A 24,098-nucleotide genomic window follows, 5' to 3' on the forward strand; every position below is an offset into this window, starting at 1 on the left:
ATGTGACTGAGATCATGCTCTAATCACCTATATACACCATATATGACCTATGTATTACTGGATGTGACGTGGGACACTGGCTGGGATAATGTACTGTATAGGGTGTAATAACATCTTATGAGACGTCTGCTGCCTATGTCACCCTGGGAACATGGACTCGAGCAGCCACCTCGCGCACACACACACATTATATATATATAGTGCCAGTCCCAGTGTGTGGCTCGGGTCCCCGGGTCCGCAGCTACACACAAAGGCAGGGACGGTGCAGGAATAACGGCTGTAGCCGCGGCGGGAAGGGGCCGGTGTATAACGCGGCTAGGTACAGTCCTCCGTCGGGCTCCGGGCACTGGTGAGCGGCAGAGACGGCGGCGAGTCCCCGCTGACATGGAGGGCTGGTGCGGTAGTCGCAGGGAAACCAGCGAGGCTCCGAGCCGGCGGCGGTGGCGGCAGCAGCAGGAGAGAGGGGGACGGTGGGTGTGGAAGTCCGCTCCGTGTTTTGCTCTAGCTCCCTCCCTCCCTTCCTTTCCCCCTCCTCCGCCGCTTGCTCCTGAACTCCAGCCCCCTCTCTATCAGCCTCTCACTCCGTCTCAATATGTCTCAAGATGGCGGCCAATGCGGGATCGATGTTTCAATATTGGAAGCGCTTTGATTTACAGCAGCTGCAGGTCAGCTCCCTTCTCTTCCCCCCTCTCCCCCGCCACCCTCTCCCGCTCTCCCCCAGCCTCCTGCCCGTCCGCTCCGATCCCCTCTCCGCCGGCCTAGACCGGGGCAAACCCGCCGCCTTCCCGGCCGCGCTCATTGATAACGCTTTATCAGAAATTGATCCTCTTTGTTCAATTCATCGATCAGCCAAGATGGCGCCGGCTGTGTGGCGCCGCTCCTCTCCCCTGCCTGCCCGCTCCATCTCCTCGGCACCGGGGCACCTCTTCCCGGGGCACAGCCCCGCCGCACTCGCAGCTTTTTACACCTCTCCAAGTTTATTTTTTTATTGGACTTTTTTTTGCCTCTTTTATTGAACTTGCTCCCTCCGCCGGCTGTTATACGCGCTGAGGCTGGTGGCGCTGTGGTGCCAGGCTCCTCTCCCTACTGCTGCTGCTATACACAGACACAGGCAGCTCCCCTCATCCCTGCCAGTCCTAACTTTACTCCTTCTTACCCCAGGAATTGCACCCCTATATCCTCACTTACCCCCTCCCGCTCCGTGCAGCCTGTAGCCCAGGGCTCTGCTATACCCTCCTGCACCTTCCCTGCTGGATTTATAGAGGAAAGCCTGTGAAGGACATTTATTAGTATTTCTATGTTGATTTTTACATATTACATGCAATCTGGTTGTTGTTATTACTCGGTTCGTCACCTGTTTGTTATGTACTTATTATATATAAAAGGTAATGTTGCATTTTTAGGATGACAGCACCATAGGCTTTTGTAGAGGGGGGGAAACTTTCTAGCCACTGTCTATAAATGCCCTTCTACTAATTCCTGTGCGTTGCATTTGGTGGTGTTTTTTGTTTTTGTTTTTTTTACCCTCCTTTTGGTATGCTGTCCTGCATCTATTTTGTATCCCATGGGTTTCCCTTTCAGGTTGAAGGTAAACTTAAAAAAAAAAAAAAAAAAACCCAAAACAAACCGAGCTACTTGCACAATGTCATTAAACAACTTGGAGCGTTTAGGTTTTTTTTCCACCTCATTGATTATGTTGCTTTTATGAACAGTTTATTTATAAAACCGTAAAGTTTGCATGCTTTTTATTTTTTCTTGACGCAAATATATCATTTTATAATACTGATCTATGCTATGTATGTTGTCATTTTAAATTTTTTTTCCTCGATCGAAGAGCAATATCTGCTTTTTTCCTCTCTTCCCAACAATCTGGATATGTTTGTAGTTTGTCGGGTCCTAGAAACTGGTATTTTACGGTTATATTTCTGTGGGGGTTTTTTTGTGTGTGCTGGATTTATTTACTGACATTAAACTTGTTTATTTATACATTTTATTGTTTTGTTTATGAAGGTGTTTTGGCTGTCCAACATGGAAATTGTTACTGGAGGTTCAAAGACTTGTCTATCTTGTTATATGGGACATTACATTCATTTTTACATTCTCCTGGAGTGCTTAGGTTTTTGTGTTTTGGTGTACTTGGCCCATATGGCAGTATGGAGGTTAAAATGGAGGTCGTATGTGTAATATGATGGGATGACCCAGTTTAGAGAGCTGATAAAACACTGAGGCATCCCTTAATGTAACCAAATACCTAATTGAAGCAGCCAGGGATTTTAACTCTTACAGAATCGTGGAACAGCCATGATTTAATGTTGTTGGGATAGTAGGCGCTAAAAAGCCTTCATTGTTGCTTTTCCTGGATAAGCTGAATTGTCTCACTCCCATAATAAAATGAAAAAGAAAAAAAAAAATCACTTCTGAGCTTTGTGATCTATTTTTCACATGACAATGTATTTTACACAAGATTAATTAAGACACTGGAATATATATGTATTTTTTTTTCTTTGTGAGAAGTACACTTTGCATATTTTTGCATGTAATTATAACGCTTTAAAAGTACATATCTTTAACACTTTAATGTTTCTGTAAGCATATGGATGCTTTCCTAGGGATATTAAAGGTTAACAGTGTGTTTGTTAATATACATGTATATTTTGTATATAGTAATATAAATATAATTCTCCTAAGCTTGTCCTCCAGGAGCAGCTTTCTTGATGTGAATAGTGTTAGTGTCTGTGTAGCCGTATAAAAGGCTCAGTCTCAAGTAGTGATCGTAGCTATGGAGTCATGGTTAAGATCAATAGACATTCTCATGAACTTACAGGGGGGCAGTAAAAATATTCTTGATGAGCTGTATAGATTTTCGTACATATAATGCCTCTTGTATTTAACAAAAACACATTGGTTAAATATTCAGAAACAGTACCAGCTTGTTTTATGTATATATTAATAGTTTATTCAGAGAAAAACATTGCTAAACAAACGCACAGCTTTTATAGAATATTTTAGTTGTTTTTTTTTAAGCATGTTGATTACTTTTAGGCATTAAACATACTGTGTGTATTTAGAAAATACATTTGGTGGTAGGCTTGAATAATGTGCTAATTTAAGTCAAGTTGTTGTTCAGGGAACACACACAATAATGTGCCACATACTTTTGGACTGGTTAATTTTTCCCTAGTAACAGTTCCAGACATAAATTATGCATTCTTTAAATTAAAAACTATTTCTACTATTTAGTTGATGTGGGTAAGATAAAAGAATTATATTTAATGTCATGTATGTTTCCAAATACATTTGGAATTCAAAATACAAACAAAAAATAAATTGGAAAGATCAAGGACTAATAAAATGCCTCCAAGTGTAATTTTCTGTGCACAGAAATGTAAAGGTCTGAGGGTTAAATTAAAATATGTTGTTACAGTGTGCGCTCCACTTAAAATAAATTTTTCGTAAGTGGTAGACTGTTATTTTAAAGGCGCCTTAAAAATGTGTTTTGTGAACAGAACAAAGATCATTGTTTTCTCTTTTGTTAAAATTAAACTCATTAATCATCATCTGAACATACAAGGTGAAAGGTCTCTCAATTCATATGATCACATCAGTCTGCATGGTATACGGGGGAGGGGTGTGGGGTAACAAAATAGAAATCAAACACCTCTGAGAGGGGCTAAAAAAGTTCAGAACACTTTGCCATCAATTCATTACAGTACAGCAAATTAAACACAAATTACACAGCACTGAATATTCAGATAGTCCCGCAAGAACAGACAGAGCTTTGCTTTGTTTTCTCCTGTTAGGAATATAGTGATAGCAGTGGGCTTAGCGCTAGTAATTTCCTATCTGTAAATTTTGTTCGAATGGTTTCAAAAGAAGAAGAAAGGCTTTATAGAATGTGTTCTGTTCAGTCTATATAATAGGTCCCTTGAATACCTGGTGGAATACTCCAAAATGAGATCCAGATGCTGTTTTTTCAGAATGTAGGTTATTAAATTAGCGTAAATGTGTTTCCACACACTATTTGTGGATTGGTCTATGTAATTGTGTATGTATAATATGTATTTGGCCCTTGAAGTTTTGCTGGTGGAATTTGGCCTTTCTTGTTCCCATTCCTACTTAAACCAATGTCACATAGCAGAATTAACTGACCCTTAGCCATTTGGCTCTTAGTACACTACAAATTTCACAAAATGTGACATTACAAGGGCAGTGGAAGATTGTATCGCTGAAACCTCACTTCTCTACTAGACTTCATGCAGAATTTGGCCTTGTGTGATGTAGAGGGAAAATAAATAAATAATAATAATAAAAAAAAAATAGATATATATCTATCTATCCAATACACCAAGCGCGTAATGCAACAAAACTGCAGATCAGGAGAAGGGTGCTTTACTAGAACTTGCAATCCACAGGATAGTTTCAGATCTTCTCTTGAAGACAAGTTTTTGGCTGCATGAAATGCATTGATGTCCCTAATAATCATACTTGTTTCTAAATGAAGTCTAAAGCTGTGTACACATTAGATGAGCTGTGTACCTAGCCGACCCATGATGCGACGGACGACATATCGTGCGGTCCGTACACACCGAACGATATGTCGTTCACCATTGGCATTCAAATGCATGGGGTCGTTAATCACACTGACAGATTGAGCAGCATGTACGGTAGATCTGTCAATGCGATGACTGCCCCTTTGGGAGCGCGCATGGGCCAACATAGTTCGTACACACTAATGTCAACGATATATCGGCCAGATCAGGCAACATCGTCTGTGTACCCATCTTTACGTAATGCTTTTTTTCATAACTAGGTGCACACAGCCTTTGTTGTGACGGGCTTTTTTAGCAGGCCATGCTTACATTCAATGTCCTTTTTGGGCCCCAGTTAGTATGATGATATGTACACAGCAAACCATCTTTTTAACTCACTGTGAGATTACACACCTTGGTGTTAGGTTATCTGAAGTCCTCAAAATCCATTAATAATCTAGCCTAGAAGTACTATAATTGTACCCACTATTTAGCATCCAATTACCTTGCAGAATGTTCTATCTTTTGATCTTAAATGTGCAATGCATGATCATTATACTTATTTTATTATACATAAGCAACATCAACCAAATTTGTTTTAAAACTTGAAACCCCTTTCTAGTGGGACTATGTCAGATGTTGCAGCTGGATACTGTTTACCTGGCTTGCCAAACATGCATATCAATGTCACTAGTTCCCTGAAGCACTTTCTAGTGTGTGTGTCAGAGAGAGATGCAGTGGGTGGGCGCTGGATTGCTGAAAGGCTTGGTTGTCAGTTTGTGAATGGAGAGTGAACAGAGAGGCTTTAATAGTATACTTGGATGTATATACACTTGCGAGGCACATAGCATTGAACAGGCAACGTTCCCTCTTCCTTTTTAGCCTTTGTGTTATATTTATATTTACTATAGTTGAGTAAAAACTAGACTGACTGTAGCTTATCACAAATGTTGTAATAGCAATCTGTTACTAAATGCACTTTCCTGAGAACTAAAAAGGCAACGCAAGGGTTCCTTGGACCTTATTATCACATTGAAAGAGATAACTAGAATATCCAGAAGCTCTGAGCTAATTAGAAACAAATATTTACATGTGCAAATATTATATAAGTGTTATTTGGGGCTGTGTTTGAGCTCTTTATCTAAATTCTGGTTTAATTGCCTCAATCAGCACATTACATCTAAACTGGGCAGAGTTGCTAATCGAGCTGTAAAAGCAACCCAGTTTTATATTTAAAGAGCACTCGCTGCCAAAGTGCTTTTTGTTTTCGGTTGGTATTGTGTGAGAAAATTAGGGGAAATGGTGATAAAAATTAAATCAATTTAATTTCCATATATGCCTGCTGATTGTGTATGTGATGAAGCTATAAAGATTATATCAATTCGAAATAAGCACCATCCACCAAAAGCCTATATTTTAATTAAATCAATTTGATTGGAGAATAGCATAGTGCGGAGTTTCCCATACTCCGCCATTACAGTGCACGTTTTATGGATGTCCATGCTTGAGCACAGGTGACTTAAATAATATCTGTCACAGTTGATTTAACCATCTGGACTCAAGCGTGGATATCCTTAAAACCTGTACTGTAATGGCAGATTGTATAATAAATATTTAATCATGAGCCTATGTATAGTATTTATTTTTATTTTAAATTGAATCAATTTGATATAATATCCTATTCCCATTTTCTATAAACTGCCTGGCACACTGCAATGGATTGTTATAAAATCTGATGTAGCCTAAAGAACATATGGCCTCAAACAACCTCTGATAACAGTAGTAATACAGAGTTGAATGTACTGTTAATATGTACTTTTTTACCTTGATTTGCAGATATTTAACTATTATAACTTGGGCTGTTTTCCAGTCCCACACTACCTATTTTTTTTTTTTTTATTATTTAGAAGCAAAGTGAAAAGTTTTCATGTAAAGGCCACACTGCATTTGCATGCCCTTAAGGTGCCAGTCTTTTTTGTTTGCTAAGAATTGTAAGGGGGGAATTCAATTGTTTCTTGGGCAACCGACGGAGCTATTAAATTGTTGCTCCGATCGGGGTGCTTTCTGTGAGCAGAAATCCATGAAAAGTTGGACACGCTACTCAGTACTTAACATAGGTTTAGCTGCTTTAAGCGGCTAACGGTGCATTTGGGCGCGTTAACCGTGGGACTCATGCCCAACCACAGCAACACTTGAATAGCTCCATTGGGAGCCCATTACCAACGGGCACCCAAAAAACTATTTATTTCCCCCCTAACAGCAAAAAGTATACATTTTGTTTTACTACCTTCTGGCACTTAATTTGTCAATACTTATTGGGTAGTAGCTTCAATTTCATGTACCATAAATTGCCCTCATGATTACAATGAATTTTCAGTTTAATAAATAAATAAATGTGGTCGTTATGCTCTTTTATACAAGAGTATTGATTACACTACAAGACTTAAGACTTTAAGAGCAACACAAGGGGCGGAATTCAATTATCTAAAGTGATGGGAGATCGCGGGCCGCTATTCAATTGTTCCAGCTTTTCGCGTTGATCGCGCCCAAAGTGGTCAGGTTTAGCTGCGTAAATCGGCTAACCCCGACCAAAGTGCTGGGTGCGATCATGAAAAGTGTCGTTTGGGTGCCCAAACAGGTAACTTTTCGCTGAATTCAGCTCGGGCTGCGAGCTGAAATTGAGTGCTGGCAGCTGATCGCGCCCGACAGGTGCAACAATTGAATAGCTCCGTCGGGCGCGATGTGGGCTGGAAACAATTGAATTACGCCCAAGGTGTTTATAAAAGGAGAAACTTTTACTTGGATGTGAGATTAACTTTCTCATGTATTTTCATTATTGTTGAGGTGTTAATGTCATTTCCAAGTGCATATATTTTTATCTGTTTTAATGTTGCTGTGAAAATCAAAATTTCCACTCAAACAAAGTAATACTTCAAGCAATATTTATGTGCGTCTGATTAAATTGCTTGTTTTATTCCTACCTGATATTATTTTTCTCTTTGTGTGTGTGTGTGTGTGTGTTAGCTATACTAATGGGATATGCATACAATTTGATGTCACTTGCTTATCCCAAACTCTGTTAGTATAGGACAAGTGACTCGCTCATAGAATGCCAGTGCCTGGGTAAATGCACACAGGGGAATGGTGCAGGGCCGTTAAAAGAAATACTCATCCCAAGACTAAAAATCTAGGAGCCAGTGTTGTTCAGTATATTCACAGTAACTCCTGTCTCATACCTTCAATGTGCTGTTTGCCTGACCTGCTGGGTTACCTGCTGCTTGTCTGTACAATTGTTTTGCTGGACTTTTTAGATGTATGGCCGGTGGTTCAAATCCTGACAGCGGAAGCCCGGCAGAGGTGAAGATCCCGACTGCTAATTTAGGTAAGTACCGCTAACCTAATTCCCTACCCTAACCCTCCTATAGGGGTGCGTAACCCTAACCCTGCCCCCCCCCCTTCCCTGCAGCCTAAGTCTGATGGGGAGGTGCCTAACCCTCCCCCGGGGGGGGGGGGGGGGGGAGTGCCTAACCCTGTCCCCCCCCCCCCTCCCCATGGCTGTCCTTCGATCGGGATGCTGGGCGTCTGGTTCTCTGCATAGATAAAATGACAGGCGTCAGGATTTCTACGCCTGTCATTAGACCCTTGCCGGGATTAGACAGGATGCCGACGGTCAGCATTTAGACAGTCGACATCCCGACTGCATACCTTTTAGACAGGCAGCAGTGTTAATGCCCCACTTCTTTGCACTTCCTGTTTACGTGGTCTAGGTTGTACTCATGGTAGGTGTATCAACGGAATCGGTATGACATACCGCCGGACCTAAGACCGGCGGATGAAATACCGACGCCGGAAGTCCGGCAGATGAATATCCCGACTGCGCCTGGTAAGTATCCTAATCCTCCCTTAGGGGTGCCTAACCCTAACCCCCCCCCCCTAAAACTAACCCACCTCCCTAAGCCTAACCCTCCTGTAATTGAACATTATCTGAACTTTGCCAAATAGTAGACTTTAAGCTTTAGGAGGTGGTTATCTTTGTCCTAAATGGTTACTGTTACCCTAAAGAAGAAAGAATGTAGGACTGGACGAAAATCTAAACAACAATCTTAAGTGTCGCACAGCTGGCAAGGGCAGGGTCACACACTATGCTCAGACAGCAGAATCGCTGGTGTGATGGGGGAATTGTCATGTTTTAGTTTGCAGTTATTTCTTCGTCAGAAAAGCCGCTGTGTGACCTAATCCAAAACATAATTCAGTCCATGTAAAAACCTGCTATAGTCAAGTATAGTGTGCATAGTGATGGATGTAGTGTTGGGATTCAATTTTTTGGTCCTCCACTAACCTGCAATGGGGAGGGGTTTTGACAGCATCACAGTCTGGAAACTTTAATACAACTATAGTTGAGTATTTTAATAGTCATATAATGTCAGTACATGGACCTCACAAAGGCTAATTAATCTATTTACCATGTAAAATGATGGTACTCCTTGCTGAGTGAAACCTTTTTTTTAGAAAACATAATTCTTTGTATAACCAGGTAAATTTGCCACTAGGCGGAGGGCTAATCTTTTTGTAGCTATGGAGCAAAGAGCTTAAAAGACTGCTTTCTCAAAATGTATATTTTAGGGTAGAATTGTGTGACGGAATAAGCCTGGCGTGTCTTGTAATGCCCCAATCTGGCCGAGAAGAAGGTCGTGCTCTCCTGCTTTTTGTGGACTTTTTTTTTTTAAACTGCTTGTGGTATTGTCAGTCCCCTTGTGGTATTCTCAGTCACTTCACTGCAAACTTTTCAAAACTAATTGTTACTTTTGGGTGGAATTTCTTTTATATGTTGGGGCTGCACATTTGGGAATAAGCTATCAATAAAATGGATTTAGCAGCCAGTTTGACAAATATAATGCAAAAACACAGGCACACATTTTCGTTAAACTATATATGCATGTGCAAGTCAAATTGAAAATAACTTATGAAAAAATGGGTATTTGCTGAGGCAAGTGTTTTCTGAATATTCCTTTCCCTTGAGCCAGTCGATCGGTTATTTACAGGATTACAAACTGTGGGTCACACCGAAATGCCAGATAATTGGGCATGGTACCATTGATGGTGATGATACACTATTGGCACAGTGATTTGGTTACATGGAACACTCAAGCCCTAATTCTTCTAACTCATTAATCCACTCATATGATCTGAGTATTTGTGTTGTGGCTAAAAGGGATCATAGTGTAGAACATAGGTCTTCAACCTTTGACCCTCCAGCTGCTGTAGAACTACACATCCCAGCATGCCCTGCCACCGTTTTGTTATAACAGCATGCTAAAACTGTGGCAGGGCATCCTGGGATCTGTAGTTCCACAGCAGCTGGAGGGCCAAAGGTTGAAGACCTCTGGTGTAGAGTTTATATAAATATTAGGTACTGACCATTGAATTATTTACAGAGTTAAGGATTTCCTTGAGATATGACCCATTGAATAAAAGACTGCTCGACCTACATTTTTTTTCTATTTTAAGATATAAACCATAAAGGTAAAATACAGTGCTGAGTGTTACACAGCTCTGTTTAAAAAGAAAACCATTCACTTCCTACACCAGTACCCCTTCTTTTGGTCAGCTTCTTTCTGGGATCAAGTCAAATATCCGATACCGCGGCCATTCCAGTTGTGACATTGCTGGGCTGCCCTTTTATAAGGAGAAATCGACCAACATTTTATTCTGCAAAGCAAGTCTGCCAAACTCTGTCAGCTGGAGAAATGCCTCCCTCCTAACATGACATGCTGCAGAAAAATAAATGGCAAGCATGGTAAACATATTTAGTGAACACTCTCCAGTTATTTTCATATGTTAATCAGCTCTGCAATATGCAGCCTTTAATGTATATTCATTTCAAATCGTGTTTTCTCTTGTCCATTGAGAAACTCTGTCATAGTATATGTTGTAGTCATTCAATTGAAAACTGTTTTAAACCCTTTATGACTGAAGCTTGTTTACATCTTATTGCCAAAAACAGTTTTTGGGTTATTTCTAGGGATGAGCGGGTTCGGTTCCCTGAGAACCGAACCCACCCAAACTTCGGGGATCCGGGGCGATCCGAGCCCAAGCTCGGATCTCCCTGTCTGCCCCGGATCCCTCTCCCGAGGCAAAACCTCGAGATCTGCTGTCGGATCTCGAGGTTTTGTCTCGAGCGGCCATTTAAAAAAAATGCCTTTGCCTTTAATCAGCAAAGTGCTGATTGGCTGACAGAGCTGACTGTCACGGCTCTCAGCCAATCAGCATTATGGTGCTCATTTGCATGTAGCACGGACTCGGGAGATCCGTGCAACATGCATCTGTGTGATTGACAGTGACACAGAGCACAGATGGGTCAGTGAGACCCGTCTCTGCTGCTGTGTATTTCAATGACACAGATGCACGCACGGACCAGGAGATCCGTGCTACTTGCCTCTGTGTCATTGACACAGAACACTGACGGGTCCGTGAGACCCGTCTGTGCTGCTGTGGTAAATAAAAAAAAAAAAAACCTATGTAAAAAAATAAAAAAAATGGCGTGCACCCCCCCCCCCCCCCCAAAAAAAACAAAAAACAAAAGTGGTTCTCCAAGTACCAGCATGCGGGGCAGGCTTGCTGGGACTTGCAGTTCTACTTGTAAAGACAATGTTTGATAGTCTTTATTTACACCACACCACACTATCAACCCCGGGATAGCCCCGGGCTATCAGCCTGGGCCTTGGGTGCCCTGGAGTGGATGACCCCTTTATTGGGGGGGTCCCCAGCTCTCCAGGGATCCCCGGCCTGGGCTGACTAGCAGTCAGGGCTGATGCTGCGGCTGGGGGGCCCGGTGAAAGGGCTCCCCTGGCTGTGGCATCAGCCCCCCGCTAGAAAAAGTCCAGTGCTGGTTCTGGAACATACAGGGGAACCCTACTCATTTTTTTTTTTCCCCTGTATTTCCAGAACCAGGACCGGATCAGAGCCCAGAGCTGGTTGCGCAGAATACGGGGGACCCCTACGTCGTTTGTTCCCCGTATTTTGGCAACCAGCGCTGGTCCTGACTAGCCCGGTGCTGGTTGTGCTTAAGTACAGGGGACCCCTATATTTAAGCATACCCAGCACTGGGTCACTAATGCCCGAGGATGGTTGCTCTTTTTTGGGGGGGGGGGGGGGGGGCACGCCATTTTTTCATTTTTCACACAGGTTTTTTTTTTTTCTTTTTTTAACCACAGCAGCACAGACGGGTCTCATGGACCTGTCATTGCTCTGTGCCAATCACACAGATGCATGTAGCACGGATCTCCCGGGTCCGTGCTACATGCAAATGGGCACCATAACGCTGATTGGCTTCCTGTCTGCCACTGCAGTGCAAGTCCTAGATGGGCCACGTGTTTGTACCGCCCACTTTTGTCGCTTAGCATAGTCATCCAGCTACCTCGGTGCAACCTTTTGGCCTAAAAACAATATTGTGAGGTGTTCAGAATAGAGTGGAAATTAATGTTATTGGGGTTATTAATAGCGTAGGAACAAAAAAAGGCCCATTTTATGTGATTTTAGCGTTTTTTTATTTTTAAAGAAAAAAATCCAGATCCAAAACACAGAACCCAGAACACGGAAGGGTGGTTTTGGCAAAACCAATCCAGATACAAAACACGAAGAAAGATCCAAAACTAAAACACGAAAAGTGGCCGGTGCACACCCCTAGTTATTTCCAGGACTATTTAAGAGTGTAAAAGCCTAAGCCAGATGTTCCCAATCTCCACCATTACTGTCCAGGTTTCAAGGATATCCATGCTTGACCACAGAGGTGACTTAATTAGTGCCTCAGTCAATTTGATTTAACCATCTGGACTCAAGCATGGATATTTTAAAAAACCTGGTCTAAAATGGTGGAGTTTGGGAACCTATGGCCTAAGCAAGCAACAGATTAGAGGTAGAACCTTCCTTTGTTACTATATTCAATGAAGTGTTTTTCTGGGGCATTAGATGGTAATTGGGGAAAAAAAAAAAAACTTCCTAAATGATTTCTTTAACTATTTTTGCACAATAGAGGACGAATGAAAGACCCCCAAATTTTATTGTTTAACTAGTAAAGTAACCCAGCATATGCCGGGTCACCACTGTCCACCCCATCCAGCCCTCACTGCTCCACCCCCTCTCCACTGGTCACCTCTATCCCGCCCCCTGCTCTGTAAGATCCCTCCCACGTCAGCATACTTGCCTCACAGTGGTTCCTAGTGTCTGTCATGTCTATCTAACAGTGTGAAGTTGCAGCGCGTGCTCCAGCTCCCACTGTGCATGCATTTAGGAGATGGGGAAAACGTAAGGGGATCATTATATAGATTTTCGCAAGTATGGGGTAATCGGTATGTGTACATTATCCAAGGTTTGAAGTAGTTTAGGGTCAGGAACAATGGTATGAGTATTTTATTTTTCACTTCAGACTCCAATAAGTCTTCCTCTTTACAGCTGTAATAGTCAGTGAAATGACTTGTGTCCATCAGCGTTGTATTTCTCTGTATGCTGCCTAGTTTGTTCAATTGAGCTAACGAGAACACATTGGAGATTTCAAGATTACCTCCTTGTTTGGACATGTGGGTTCACTGGTGTTTCTTTTATTTTATATATTTTAATGGAAAACAAGCGTCTATGGATAGGTCTAAATCTGTTCTCAGATTAATGCATCCCAGATAAGAGATTCATATTCAAATGGATAGAAACCTTTGATAGGAAACTGACAAATACTTTAGGTATAGTTTACATTGTAATGTACAACTGTTATTTGGCAGTTCCCTCTATGTATTGGAATTTCCTCAGGAAGCTTTCAAGAACTATCTTAATCTTGAAGGTTTCAACCTTCCTGGTGTTTAGCAAAGTCATGATAGCCTGAATGGAAGATCAGAGTCCTTCAGTCCTTTTAATATGCCATCTATGGCCTAAATTCTCTTGTATGTGTTTTTTCCTTTTTTTTTTTTTCTCTTCTGGTTAAGAATTTAAAAATAGTTTTTCAGTTGGATATTTCTGTGCTAATGACTTATTGTGAAGAGAAATTACCAAACTGTCTTTTCTGTAGGTCAATTCTGTTTCATAAAGCTGGATTTCCAAACAATGGATGCCTTTTTTATTTATATAAATACGATCCACAACATTTATAATCCATAGTGAATATAGATATAACCCCTTTGCTGCAGAGGACGAGTGGGATTCGTCATCCGTATATACACACACAAACTGCGAATGACGAATTCTACTCATCCGCATCTAGGGGTACCGCTGGCACACATTAAAAAAAAATTACTGTCCGAACAACTGCTCCTAGCGGGGAAGCCGTGTTCCGGGCCCTGACGCTGACGTGCATGCGTGCGTACGTCTGTTTTGTAAGTATGTAAATGAATGAAAGTATGGGGGAGGAACGTTAAGTTCCTCTATCTCCCCAACCCTGGCACGTGCAAAGATGGGGATCCCCTTGTTTGAAAGAGGAGAATCCCCTCTTACAAAACAGGCAGAGCCAATAAAAGTTACTGACTGGAGATCCATGTGGTTACAGGCATTAATCGTACAGAAGAATAATGTACAGGGATGGGGGAAAGCCCCTCCCCACCCAACCTGGCATCCAAAAATGTTAAAATTCTTTCAAATGATCTGGTACCCTAATACTTATTGTCTGGTGATTACCGGACAATGTTACCCTGCGCTACGGAAAATGTACATTTTCCATATATGGGGGTAGGGCTCTATGTGCACTGGAAACTTTGTGGGCACTCATATTTGAAAGGGGAGTCTGCTCTTTCAAATTATGTAGCCCACTTGTAGCTATTTGGTGATTACCAGACATTACCATGCCCTAAGGAATATAGACGTTTTCCGTATATGGTTCAAGGAATACACCCATAATTATAGCTGTAAATGTAGGGTTACTCATATATGAAAGAGCAGAGCCTCCTCTTTCAAATTTTATAGCACCTGAGCAGATATTGTCTGGTTCTCAACAGATATCTGGAACAGTACCCACAATAAATACACTTTTCCATAAATGGCAGCCCATATCGCTCCCATCTTGTATCAAATATAAAAAAAATGGTCCCTTATTTAATGCGGTAAGTTTAATTTTTAAATTGGTAGGCCTTGTTGGGCTACCATATGCTTCCTAAACATAGGAGGCGTTACAATCGAGACAGCTAAAATTGAATGTGCTGTTTTTTTGTTTTTCCCAAAACCTGCTCATAGATTTAAGTTTTTACTAGTTTGGAAAGGTAGATTCTTAGCGAAACAAGAACCACAAAATACTTATTTGTGGTGCTTATACAAAACAAATCACATTTCTTGAAATAAAACAAAATATATGTATGTGTGTGCGTATGTATGTGTATGTGTGTGTGTATATATATATATATATATTTTTTTTTTTGGTCATTTGGGTTTTGAAATGTTAGAATGAGTAAAGAGAATAATGGTGTTTTCTGAAAATAGGAAGTATTTTTGAAGACAAAAGCCCAAGGTATAATTTGTGTGGGTACCACATAAAAAAAAGCATTGATGTTGGGATGTGACGAGTAGGGTTTGGGATACAGAAAAAAAAAGGAGGGTGGGCGTACACAGAAACAGGATAAGAGAATTAGGTACAATGTTTGCTTAAAGATTCTAACATCTTTAATAATAATACAGTTCGGAACAAACAACTGTTCACGTCCGTCAATAAAAAAAATACAATACTTTAGTCCAGTAGTCACTGATGGTGGGCCGCTAGACTGACGATATATAGACTACTAGGTAGATTAGGGTGATCCAAATGGTCAGGGCTGAAAAAGGGACAGGAGAACTCTCTAAGTAGTAACCCTTTATCTGCTCAAATTCGGGGACTTATCCTCAAATCAAAATTCTAGATTCTCAAGATTTGGATCCCGAGGACCAATAGTCAAACCAATTAAACCACTTGATCAGCGGGTTTGATGAGGTTGAGGAATAATTCACCCCAGCAGTTTCAAACTCATAGTGAGCGTGGACTTTTTTTTTTTTTTACTATTTCCTCCATAGTGGGGATTATAGGGGATCTCCATCGTTGAGCTAGCATTATTTTAGTGGCAATAAGGATGTGTCCCATTAAGTACCGATCATTGGGGGTCATATCTACTTTATATAGATGGAAAATAGCTATAACCGGATGTGGAAAGATAGTGATCTTTAAAATTTTTGATCTTAAGATGAATACTTCTTTCCATAATGGGGAAATAAACGGGCAGGTCCAAAATATGTGGAATAACGAGCCTACATGGCCACAGTTCCGCCAACATAAATTGGAGTGAGATGGTGAGATAACGTGCATCAATTTAGGCGTAAAATATAGTTGAAGTAATCGGTAGTATTGTTCAATGTGCGACATGCATTTGGAAATCCTATAATTTTTTAAAATTATACGGCAGTATTCTTCGGAGAAGACGCACAAAAGGTCAGTTTCCCATTTCATAATCGTTGAGGGTTTATTAAATTCAGTGGGGGTCATTAGTTGAGAGTACCACCATGTAATACCTCCTTTGTTATTGACTTTAGTTGGTTAAAAGTTTCGGTAGATCATAGATGATATAAGGGGGTGGGGTTATACTTTGTAACCAATGTCTGATTTGTAAATATTTATAAAACTCTCAAAGAGATGTGAAATTGGGCATTCATTTGGGTGAATGGCTGAAGAGTGCCGGATGATGTAATTTCTTTAAGCGATAGAATACCCTGTGATCTCCAGGTCTCAAAACTTAAATTAGATATTAAAGTGGCCAATCCCGCCAGTGAGAAACCCGTGGAGGGAAGATTAACCTCAGGAGTCTTTTTAATCATTTCTAACCAGGCTTTCTTGGTTGTGGATATCGCTGTACATTTTTCAATCCACGGGATCTTAACACGAGGCGGTAACCAGAGACAGTCTGTGAGTGGAAAAGGGGAGGCCATATCCCGCTCTAACTGGACCCATGGCATCAATTTCCCATTTGAGAACCAAGAGTTCACTTGTGTTAATACAGACGCTATTTGGTACCGGTGTATGTCCGGGTATCCCAAGCCTCCATCTGTCTTGGGTAAAGACATTGTTGACCTAGCTTGTCTAGGTTTCTTACCCTTCCAAATATATAAAGAAAAGAGTTTTTGAATCTTAATGAGAATATAATGAGGGATTAAAATGGCAATGTCCGAAAAAAATACAATAACTTTGGTAGAACCACCATCTTTAGGGCAGAGAGTCTGCCCATCCATGATATATCGGACATCATCCAATCCTTGAATAGTGTCGACAATTGTCGTATCAATGGTGGGTAATAGGCTGCTATTAAGCTATTGGTAGTGGCTGTTATGTGAATTCCTAAATACTTAATAGAATGGTCTTGCCAAGCATATGTATAATTTGTTTTAAGGGAATCTAATAAATGTTGTGTGAAATTGATAGGGAGCGCCTCCGTTTTGGAGCAGTTCAGTTTATAATAAGAGACCCCAGAGAATTCTTTCAACAATCTATGAAGAGCAACTAAGGAATTCATCGGATCTGTGAGTATCAGCAGGATATCGTCTGCGAACAGGCTTATTTTATATATTTTACCGTAAAGGATGGGGCCTGCAATATTATGGTCATTTCTGATGGCTTCTGCTAATGGTTCGATCGCCATAGCGAACACCAGTGGGGATAAGGGGCATCCTTGTCTCGTACCATTTGTGATCGGGAAAGGGGAAGACAGAATGCCATTAACAAAGACTCTGGCCGAAGGCGATGAATATAATGCAAGAATTGATGTTGGAAAACTACCCGTAATACCCAATTTGACCAATACTGCTTTTAAATATTTCCAATTCAATCTATCGAACGCTTTTTCTGCGTCTAGTGATAGAAGTAGGAGGGGTTGGTCTAAGCCGGAAAAGGATTCGATTATATTGATCACCTTCCTCGTGTTGTCTGGTCCCTGCCGTCCCGTCACAAATCCCACCTGGTCTTGATGAATTAAAGTTGGTAGCAATGGGTTAAGTCTATTCGCTAGGAGTTTAGCGAATATTTTAATATCTGTATTGAGGAGTGCGATTGGCCTGTAGTTAGCCATGGATGTCGAGTTCTTACCTGGATTGGGGAAAGCTACTATTTTTGCCTCTAACATTTCTCTCGGGAAGGAGCCCCCAGAGGAAATATCGTTAAGCAATTGCGCTAAAATAGGAGATAGAGTATCTTGAAAACTTTTGAAGAATTTGTTTATATAACCGTCTGGTCCCGGAGCCTTATCTAAGGGAAGGGATATGATAACAGATAATATTTCTTCTTCAGACCAGGGAACCGTTAATGCGTTCAAAGTGTTGGCATCCAAGGATGGTAGATTCACTTTACTAAGAAAGTCATCAATCTGGGTTAATGATGGTTGGGGAGTCATAGGGTCATCTTTTAGATTGTAAAGGGAGGAGTAATACTGCACGAAGGATTCCACTATAGCATAGGGATCTGTGAGTTTGGTACCTCTGATATTGGAAATCATTCTTATGCTGTCTTTCGCTCTTTTCCCTCTTAACTTTCGTGCTAACAAACGACCCGCTCTGTCTCCCTGCGTATAGAGCTTTTGGCGTAGTTTGAACATTGTCTGATGGACTTTTTTTAAGTGCCAAAGCGTTCCATTCATCTCTGGCGTTCAGCAATTCCCTATAAATTGTATCGTCGTTTGGGTTGAGTTTATGTTTAGAATCTAAGTCTGCTATTCGACACTCGATATTTGCTTGTTGGAGGATAGACGCCTTATGTAGACGGGCTGCTGCTTAAATGGCTGAACCCCTGAGGACTGCTTTTAGCGAGCACCAAAAAATGACTGGGGAGGTGTCCTCTGGTTTATTGGTTTCCAGAAACATGGATAGGGCATTTGATATTGTTTAGATTCCTAATGAGCCAGAAGGTATGCTGCTAAACGCCAGGGGCCAGGAGGGGGTCTCAATCTATTTATGTCCCATTCAATTGACAGAGCTGCATGGTCTGACCAAGCAACAGGTATAATTAATGATTGTTTAATGTAAGGCAAGGACCATTTATTCGCCAGGGCAAGATCAATGCGGGAATAGGATTTATGCACCTGCGAATAAAAGGTGTAGTCCTTCTCGCCTGGGTGCCCTGCCCTCCATACATCGTAGAGCTCATATTCGCTGAGTATTCGTCTAAAGCTCTGAGATTTATCTTGGGATTTAGTTTTATATGAGGATTTATCCCAAACCGGGTTCGGGTCGATATTAAAATCTCCTAATAATAGAAAAATCACTTTTTTATACTTATGGAGAGTCGTGCAAAATTTCCTAAGAAATTTTATTTGTTTCGTGTTTGGGGCATAGATTGATGCAATTGTCACTGGGGCATTATCTAACTTACCTATAAGAATAAGATAACGACCCTCCTTATCCTGTTTTTGTTTTTCCAAAATAAAGTTACTTGTTTTAGAAAAAAGAATTACCACTCCTGCTTTTTTGGTAGGGCCGTTGGAAGTATAGCAGGTAGGAAATTTCAAATTAGAAAATCGAGGGGGGGGCAGATTGTTTGGAAATGGGTCTCTTGAATGGCGATGATGTGAGCTTTACATTTATCAAAATATCTCAGTGCGAGTTTTCTTTTATTGGGAGAGTTGAGTCCCTTAATATTAATAGATAATATCTTAACCATTTGGAAATAGTATAACTTTGCATAGCATTAAATTGTTCCGAACCTAAATGTATCAAAAATAAGAACTGATTGTCGGGCAAATGAGGTACCTGAGGGTTAGTTAAATTGATAAAAGGAGAAAAAAGATAGGAATCCAGTTTAAAAAAAAATAAATAGATCCATAAAGGAACTATCTTAGGTGGTACATTGGGGTGAGTGACCAAAAGAATATTTAACCCCCGTCGCCTGTGGCCAAAATACGTTGCTTTAAATTTGACTAATCTTTGTAGGGTATAGAACACATATATAACTACCTATATCTATCGTTTTAAGCTAATACATAGAAAGGAGAAAGTCTCAAATGCATGTATATAGGAACACACCCAGGGATCCAAACTATTAAATAAACGTTACAAGAACATGATACTCAAAACTGTGATCCAAACAGAAAAGGCAATTCTATTCCATATTTTACATCTTATGTTAATTAAACTAATTATAAAGTGTCACAGAAAAGGGGTATCATACAACAAATAGTCAATTTTATCTAACAACCCTGGGTGGGTACATTGCTATGGTAAAGGATACTGAGACTCTGAGAGCAGTTAGGACCAGTCCTTTTTAATATGCAGGTCGCTTGGAAGCTTTTGTGAGATGTCTTCTAGATTCCAAGACACAAGGAGCTGGATACCTGCCGCTGGGTCCGATATGACCGTGGTAGTGCCGTTTCTATTGATTATCAGTTTAGTGGGGAAACCTCATCTATAATTGATGGATGCCTTTTGTAGGGCTCTGGTAACTGGCAGAAATAATCTCCTTGATGCTAGCGTAGCAGCAGAGAGATCACCAAAGATTTGGATTTTTCCCAGGACGGCAGCATCTGCTGACCTTGCTGCACAAAGGATTGCCTCTTTAATATGAAAGAAGTGTACTCACATCAGGACATCTATATGAGCATTATGAGCTTTGGGTAGTCTGTGTACACGGTCCAGCAAAAAGTCTGAAATCTGTGTAGTTGGTAGAAGTTTCGTAAATATTTGCGTTACGTGTTCTGTCAACTCTGAGTTTGGGACTGTCTCTGGAATTCCCCGAAGCTTGAGATTATTTCGCCGAGACCTATCTTCTAGGTCTGCGGTCTTGATCCTCAGTGATGTAACCTCTGACTGTAACTCTTCATGAAGCGTGATCAGTTCATTATGTGATTTAACTACTTCCTCTAACTTGTTCTCCAAATGATCTGTACGAGACCCTAACTCGTCCACCGAGCGTTGACAAGATTGCAGCGCTGCTTTAAATTCAGAAGTAATATCGTCCTTATAGGAAGCTAAGAGCATCCTCATAGAGCCCATTGTGAGTGGGGCATCATCTGCAACTTCCAGTTGGTTGGACGTAGCTTGTGGAGGGCCATCAGACGAGACATTTACAGCAGACTGGTGTTTACTGCTTTTATTATTTGACGGGCCTGCTTTGTCCAATTGTGAAGGAGATGCTTTAAAGAAAGAAACTGGTGGAACAGTCGAGGTCTTTGGGCGTTTAGGTGCCATCATAGAAGAGCTGGAGGCCCGTAGTTATGTTGATTAAAATAGAAACGGGAGCTTGTACTGTTACTTAATATATAAACGGGCGACGGAGGGCCAAATTGGGATTAGTGAGAGTGAGCCCACATTTCGTAGCAACAAAGGTATTTATTACTTGGAGTGTAGACTATGAGTGCCGTGGATGCAGCTCCTGCAACAATAGATTGGCAATGGACAGCGTGCCAAATATCCTTAGCAATATAGAGCCCTTAACTGTACAAGGTATCGGCGATGTCGGAGGCGATAATGACAGTCAACATTAATTGGCTGCTAGGAAAGGTCAAAAGTTAATAGTGGTCAGGATTCTTGGACCGGACCGGGCTGCCTATTGTGTAGCCCCCTAGGTATCCAAGTAAGGGTGCGATGGGACTGAGGAGGCCGGTAATGGACACCGCTGCTGGTGTCTTCCACTGTATAGTGGGCTGGGAGCTGTGATGGAGCAGCAAAGAGGTGAGAGGAGAGCCAAAATGGCAGCCGCCTCTCAATAGGAGCTCAGAGTCTGCCCCACCCGAGGGCTGAGGTGATGTATAATGCGAGGACTAACCTGCCCGACTGGGAACACCAGCAGAGCGGGCGGCTCAGGAATATGCGGCCGGCTCCAATGGCGGCCGTTTCGCGATCTTCACTCGGGACTCGAGTCCGGAGCCTTCAGGTCACGAGCCGGCTCCCGTCTCCCTGCTGCAGCATGCGAGCCCCAAAGCAGGAGCAGAAGGCTAGACCTATCCCCGCTAGCCAGCAGCTGTCGGCGGTTTGTTTCTTAGGCCTCTGTATGTGGCGGCCGAACAGCGGCCGTCTTCAAAATTGAGGCCGTGGCTTGTGATTGCTGGGAAGACCTGAAGACGCACAGGTCCCCCAGTCTGGTTCTAGAGGGGTGATGACTCCCAGGAATAGGCTCACTGTGAACGCAAATTAAATAGCGCCGGAGCTATTCAATTCAGCGCGCTGTTAGGTTGGACAATGCCCGTTCTCTCGCCCCTCTCGCCTTAAACAGGGTGTCTAGTTGCGAGGATGGGCAATCTCCAACTAAACTGCCCTGCCCGATGCTGTTTCCGCGGTGCTAAGGGCAGAAAACAGCATCGCGCCTGTACTTTTGTCAGATTTCTGCTTGTGCCCCTGGAGTGGTGTGAGAAGAAATCCTTCACAGCGCGCTGAATTGAATAGCTCTGGGAGCTCCCTCCCGGCACTATTTAATTTGCATTCAATTGAATCGAGCCCAGTGGGTCTGAGCTGTTTTGGTCTGCATAGAACAGAGCATTTCAGTCTGAGCAATGTTCTGTTTTATACATCTTTAATAAATCAATTTTGTTTCTACTGATGTGCATGCTGGCCCTAGCTTTTCCCTTTTGGATTTGGTGAATGTTTTACAAATCCTTTATATACCCTGCACCAAAGTTTCTATTTTGGAGTGCTGCTCCTTTATCCATCCATCTTCTTTGACCACTTTTAGTTACATCATTTGTTAATGCAGATCTTTAGTCACCCAATCATATGACAGCACCTCAATGTAAAAAGCCTACAGACATTCATTCTGGGAAAATTATACTCAGGGTAATCTCCTCTACAGGAGTTCCGCGGGCTGTTCTTACTCCTATTGTATGTACGCTTGGAATTATAAATGAACATTTGATTGATAGACACACTCTTCAATATGTACTGAATGTCTGCATGCTGCCCAAAGTTTGCATTGCCCGCTCCTGTATGGCCTCCACAGGGCCGGAATATTATGATTGGTTATCCTTAGTCTCTACCACAATTGCACATGAAAAATATACCTATTTGGCTAGGAACGCTGAATCTAAATTTGAACATATATGGGCCAAATGGCTTAACTCTGCTCATGCTCGGACCTCACATCGCCGGCTCTCTGTCTCCAATTCTACATCTGGATCTGTTATGCAATAGTACCAGTGGGGGAAATAATGTTACATAATCATTTATTGGTGTGTGGGATAAGTAAGGGGGGGAAATTTTTTTTATATATATATATAATATACACACACACTCTGCAGGTATTTCCTTTAGGAACTGTATAGGTCCCCTAGTGAAAGAAGAAAGCGGCACTCCATGATGAAAAAGACGATATATATTGAAAAAGATTACATGATACACCACAAAAAAGTCGACGTTTCACGGTCTCCCAGGACCTTGTCTTCAGGACTAGTGTACTTGAAAGTGAACACTAGTCCTGAAGACAAGGTCCTGGGAGACCTTGAAACGTCGACTTTTTTGTGGTGTATCATGTAATCTTTTTCAATATACATCGTCTTTTTCATCATGGAGTGCCGCTTTCTTCTTTCACTAGGGGACCTATACAGTTCCTAAAGGAAATACCTGCAGTATATGTTTTCAAGAAGGCACCCAGCTAAGAGTTATTGTTGTGGCTAGTGCCAAACCACATGGAGTGAGTATATATAATATATGACAAATGTTATATTTAACTATTATATGCCAGTCTATTTGCCTATTGTAATGTGACATCAATATCTTTTTATTTTGTTTTATGTTTGTTTATTTGTTGTTTTTCGTTCTGAAAATCAATAAAAAAAACACCTAATTAAAAAAAAAAAGTATACAGACATAACCAAGAGGTTCGTTGTTTAGACCAAACACCAGAACTGGGCAGAAATGTTATCTGTCACCATTAGATCTGATTGTTGGTGCCAGATGGGGTGATTTGAGTGTCTGAGGAACCACTGAGGTATTCATGCACAACAGTTGCCGAAGTCCATAGAGAATGTTGCAAAAAACACTCAGTGAATAGCAATTGACTGTCAAAAACAGTTTAATGAGAGAGGTCAGAGGAGAAGGGCCGGACTTGTTCATGCTGACAGGAAGGCTACAGTAACTGAAATAAGCACGATTATGCAGGAGAGCATCTCTGGATGCACAGCGTTTTGAACATGGAAGTGAATGGATTACAACAGTAGTGGATTGACCACAGCGGATTCCTCTCCTGTCCACTTCCACGTTAACCTGGTCTGCTGGGACATGCAGATGTTGGGACCAGAATTTTGCGTAAACAACATGAATCCCATGGATCTATCCGTCTTGTGTCAACCGGTTAGGGTAATGGTGTGGGTAATGCTTCCTTGGCACACATTCAGACCCATAATATCAATTAAGCATCCTTTAAGTGCCATAGCATACCTGAGTAATGGTGCTGACCATGTGCATCCCACAGTTTACCAATCTTCTCATGGCTATTTCTGGCAGGATAATGCACCACACGTCCTCTCAAGCTAGTTCCACAAATTTGACAGAGCGCTCAGTCCAATAGAGAATCTTTGGGATGTGGTGGTATGGGAGAGTCACAGCTTGAAAGTGCATCTGACAAATATGCAGCAACTACGTGATGCTGTCCTCTTTGCATGGAGC

The 24,098-nt window shown here is 41.6% G+C and overlaps 1 protein-coding gene across 1 annotated transcript in view; it reads left to right on the forward strand.

Annotated features, from left to right (window-relative positions):
- The first annotated feature begins 243 nt into the window (after positions 1–243).
- CUX1 (cut like homeobox 1) overlaps positions 244–24,098 on the forward strand; it is a 362,119-nt gene continuing 338,264 nt past the window's right edge. The window contains exon 1 of the mRNA XM_088454694.1: positions 244–665. Within this exon, the coding sequence (XP_088310820.1) occupies positions 603–665 (63 nt within the window). The 5' untranslated portion in view covers positions 244–602. The remainder of the gene's footprint in view (positions 666–24,098) is intronic.

Source organism: Taudactylus pleione, unplaced genomic scaffold (genome assembly GCF_031769625.1).
Source record: "Taudactylus pleione unplaced genomic scaffold, aTauple2 ptg000040l, whole genome shotgun sequence".
In the NCBI taxonomy this organism is placed as follows: domain Eukaryota; kingdom Metazoa; phylum Chordata; class Amphibia; order Anura; family Myobatrachidae; genus Taudactylus; species Taudactylus pleione.